This window comes from Polyodon spathula, chromosome 24, assembly GCF_017654505.1.
Source record: "Polyodon spathula isolate WHYD16114869_AA chromosome 24, ASM1765450v1, whole genome shotgun sequence".
Lineage (NCBI taxonomy): Eukaryota > Metazoa > Chordata > Actinopteri > Acipenseriformes > Polyodontidae > Polyodon > Polyodon spathula.
This window is the reverse complement of record NC_054557.1, coordinates 8710371-8715319: the sequence shown is the minus strand read 5'-3', so window position 1 is coordinate 8715319 and position 4949 is coordinate 8710371. Positions and strand designations below refer to the sequence as shown.

General features: G+C 33.4%; 1 protein-coding gene across 1 annotated transcript in view; it reads left to right on the top strand.

Annotated features, from left to right (window-relative positions):
• The window catches only part of foxb1a (forkhead box B1a), a 2596-nt gene extending 1020 nt beyond the window's left edge, over positions 1–1576 (top strand). Inside the window, exon 1 of the mRNA XM_041226225.1 lies at positions 1–1576. This exon is cut by the window's left edge and continues 1020 nt beyond it. Coding sequence (XP_041082159.1) covers positions 1–415 — 415 coding nt within the window. The 3' untranslated portion in view covers positions 416–1576.
• The last annotated feature ends 3373 nt before the right edge of the window (positions 1577–4949 follow it).

Below are 4949 nucleotides of genomic sequence, written 5' to 3'. Positions count from 1 at the left end.
GTACAAGATGCCAGCAGGATTGACTTTTTCTGCCATGCAATCCATGTCGGCTGGTTACCCGCTGCACAACCAGTTGACCAGTGCCTGGCCCCACATGTACAGCACCAGTGTGATAGACACATCAGCACCCATTTCAATGGTCACCAATGAATACAGTGCCTACGGGATGCCCATCAAGCCTCTTTGCCACGGAGGACAGACTTTACCGGCCATCCCGGTACCGATCAAACCTACCCCGGCTGCAGTCCCAGGTCTGTCGACGCTGCCTCTACCTATCCCCGCGATCTTTTCGAACTGTCCTCCGTCTCTCAGCCCCACATCCCCACAAACAGCAACCAGCCAAAGCAGTCCAGCTACCCCAAGCGAGACTCTAACAAACCCCACTTCAGCATTGCAGTCTGTGGCTGTACACTGACACGGGCGGATCGTCAGGACTTTAAAACCACAGGTTTTTACCAATTCCAAAGTTTTTTTTTTTCTCTTTGAAAACAAACACAAAACGTCATATAAAATCGCTCGGGCAAGGAAATTGAGTGTTGCATTTGTTTACACATGTCTTGTTTCTGTTCCACTGTGATTTTCATTCGCATCCTGTTTTTAATAGTTCAATGTTTAATTTCATTATATAGTTAACCACAGAGTTATAACCAGTTTTAAATAGGATATTCATTTAACAATCCCTGGTTATTTTACTGTCAATATAGAAAAGAAGCCAATGCCTCTAGTAGATTTTTGTGTCTTATGTTAGTGTGCTTGTAAAGTGTATAATTGCTAATCACCTTGAACTTCTTAAGGAATGCATTTCCGTTTGTCATTACGTTTTGGAACAGCCTCAATGATAACAGTTTAAATGTAGATGGTCATTTGTTTATTCATTTAGCCACCCAATAAACGCGTCCTCTTCTAATGCGTAATTTGGCATTAATGAAAGTGACAATAGATTAGAGTGGATCGAAAAAGTTAAGATGATACATTTAATGTAAATAAAAACGAAGTTATCAGTGTTCTGTTAAACCTTAATCCGGGTATTAGGCTAATGCCCAAATATAAGGGTCCAGTGAACTTGAATGTGAACTCAGTTTTCTTGCTCTGCGTGCAAAAGTTAGAAACAGATTTTTTTTTTTTTTTCAGAATATTTGTTGCATTTTGTATGCCAAATACCTGGTAAGACTAATAGCTATCATTGATATCCATAGTTATTTAAACATGAACAATCATATAGCATTTCATTAAAATATACACACTTGAAACGTGGGCTGGTGCTCTGTGCACTAAGAAAAAACACACTTGTAAATTATTGCAAATAGGAGTGATATTAGCGTGTAAAAACGCCCTTTTTAATTTCATTGTTTTAGAATTTCTGTAGTTTGCAGAAAAAAAATGTTGTTCTGTGAACCATTTAAGTTAAAATATGTAGTGACCACTTGTACGAAATGGTGTAAATGTTTCTCTTCTGTACAGATAAAGCATGTTATTTCAAAACGTTGTGTTGTTGCTGCAAGCATGCGTGCTTTTAAAAACTGTGCGAAATGTCTGTATAAACTTGGACATCAAAATATTTTCTCCTTAAAACATATGTACACCTAAAACTTCTGGTCTGTGTCTTCTTTTAGGCCATGTACTACATTTTAACAGAAAAAAAACTAAGAACTAAAATGCGAAAGAATAATACATCAGAAATACATTCTGAAAACCACTGTTTATAAAAAAAGTAATGTTTTACTATGTGTTGCAAAACAACTTGTTATATATCTAAAGCATATTCATATTAAGGCAAAACCATACTTAAACAACGCATCAACCAACATAAAATATTAGGATACCACAGCGTACTATAACACCATACAGTAAATTAAAATATAATACATTTCTGTTCGTATAATTATTAGGCCTACTTTCTGATTAGTTATTACATTTATTTTTAGGCTGATATTGTTATGCATTGCTCAAACGTAAAGTAAAAAGCATCTGTTAATATTTTAAATATAACTTTAAAAATTAAATCAAAAGACACATTATGTGCCACCAAATAATATTTAATAACTTTATCATTATATTTCTATGATGAATTTAAGATTTGCCGGATAGCAAAAAACAAAAAACAAAACAAAACAACGAAATACTATCTCACGGCTTGTATTCTGGATTTTACATAGCACAATTATAAGTAAATTATAAGTAAAACTAAACAATACAGTACATTAATAAAAGTCAATAGTAGAATATTACACCCCAATGATGACGTCATTGATTACGCAGTATCTAATCAGACACTGATATTGGTTGAACTGTATAAGCAAAAGTTGGCATAACTTGTTTAACTAGTATCCATTTTCACCTGTCACCTTTTGTATTGTTACAATAATTTCCCCCAAAACAAATACTTTTTTGTGACGTGAAAAAACAAACAAACAAACAAACAAGCCTGATATCTTTCACGCAGTGTAAGGCACCGTATCCCGCACAAACAGTTACATGAAGGGGTGAAAATAATGAATCAAGCGGGTAATTAAAATGCATGAAGTTACTATAGCTATAGTCACAGGAGACAACTGAGGCCATTCATCAAGCTCTCTTCAACCGAACAGATTGCTCGCAAGAAACACTTTCTCTCTGCAAAATAGTTCAGCACTTATATATATATATATATATATATATATATATATATATATATATATATATATATATATATATATACTAATATTAGAAAAAAAGTCTAGTAATCGTTAACAAATTGATCATAAAGCTTATGTTTATTTTAGCATTTCTGTATTTAGCGCTGTAGTGTTAGTATGCTCCATACTAAAAACAAGAGCTAAAAAACAATAAAACATTTACTTTATGTTGCATAACACGTATGCTTCATTCTTTAAACGACATATGTTTTTCTTACATTTTGATATTTTCTAAAACCGATCAAACGTACTTCCAAATATGTTGCTCCAAAATAAAACATACATTCTTTTTTATATATTCATGCTTTACTAAGAGTTATAAAACAAACAAACAAACAAAACAAAGTTTGATCTACTACATTTAAACAGCTCGGCAACAAAATGCTAGATTTCCATCTGAAATTTCACAATAATTTATCAATAAATGTTGGAACATTACTCAAACATTTACTGGTTTATGATATTGCTCACCAGCAAATATATATTTGTCACGTAAAGCCTTGGTGTGTGTGAATATCTCCACATTTCCAGACAAATTGTTTTGCCTATATCATTTTGAAAAAGACAGAAAGATGCATCTGGAAAGACGTGAAAGGTTGTACTTGTTTCTTTTAAACTAACAACAAATTATCTAATTACTATGTTTCAATTACAGCCTGAAAAAGAGGGGCTTTTGGACCGCCTGCAGAGCTCTTACAATAGCCCCAGTTCGCACTATTGGAATTCGCAATTACTTCACATCTGTTTCTTTATTTTCCCACTGTCGGCATTTAAACTCCTCTCAAGATCACTTCAAACATGGACCGAGTTATGAAATATACTCCAGGTGCCGAATGTACGCCCCCAAACCAGTAGGCCCGTCTCCCATGCGCGGCAAAAAGAAAAGCTCGTCGAGGAATATTAAACAAATATATTAGAATTCTGTCACTTTATGCAATTGAGTAGATCAAATAAAGGGTCTCCGGCCACTTCATTCACTCATTCACTTGAATAGAAAATGCAAAGAATAGCAAACTTAGACTGGGCCACCGATGTAGATTTAGGCCTTTTTTCTAAGAGACAAAAAGACTGAATTTCCACAAACACATTGCTGACTGGGGGACTAGGAAACGAGTTCTAGAACTCCTTTGGAATTCAAATGCATTCTATCCCCTTCTTTTTAGTCTGTTTGCACAACAGTGCAAGTTTTATTGACATCATGTACACAGCATTAATCGCGGAGTGCTTACTACAGAGCTTGTTTCATCTGGTTTTAAACTTTTAGGAGAACCATTTGGTAGTCCCTTCAGACTGTTTAAACACCATTATATTCTGAAATTGTCGCACTTTCAAATTACTTTACAAGAAAGTCTTTTGCACACACATTTTAAATGAAGGGCATTGCTTACTTTATTTACCACGTATATTGGCTATCATGCATTATAGTAATTTACAGATCAAAACATTTAACTTTAGGATAGCTTTATAAAACTCTAGACTAGCCTTACTCGTTTCTGAAAAAAAGCACAATCTCCTGGTTTAAAAAAAAAACAAAACACTGCCGACCTGTTCAGAATGTACTACACATCTATCTTCAAAATTACATGCATCTGGACTTTAGAATAGTCCTACAGCTTTTTACACGGCAGATATAACTGACATACTTTGATTATAACTTCGTTTTATCCAACGTTAAATCGGTTCTATTATTATTATTATTATTATTATTATTATTATTATTATTATTATTATTATTATTATTACTACTACTACTACTACTACTAATACCTATAATAATAATATTATTATTATAATAATAATAATAATAATAATAATAATAATAATAATAATAATAATAATAATAATAATAATAAAAATTATTATTATTATTATTTCAAAATATGCAAGAACGTAACTTTGACGGTTTAAATAAATATAATTGTTTGAATACTGTAGTAATGTTATTTCTAAACTCAAAAGGACACAATTTGTCATAGCAATTCAGCGTATATCCGCAGTGAGTAATGCGCGTCTGCAAGTAAAACCGAACCAGCGTTCCATTAATTAGAACGGCTCCTGAGGGAGAAATTAGAAATCAGAATTAATTCACAGCCAGGGAAAACTCCCAACATCTAACTGTGTACTAAATATGCAGTCTCGGATCATCCCTGGCTCTCCCTTTCAATAAAGTTATGTATTACAACAGATGCTTAGGGTGTTTATTTACTTCTTTATGAGTTAATGGGCTTTGTGGACGGCATATCAATGCCTTGCAAATATACGCGACTGCATGAA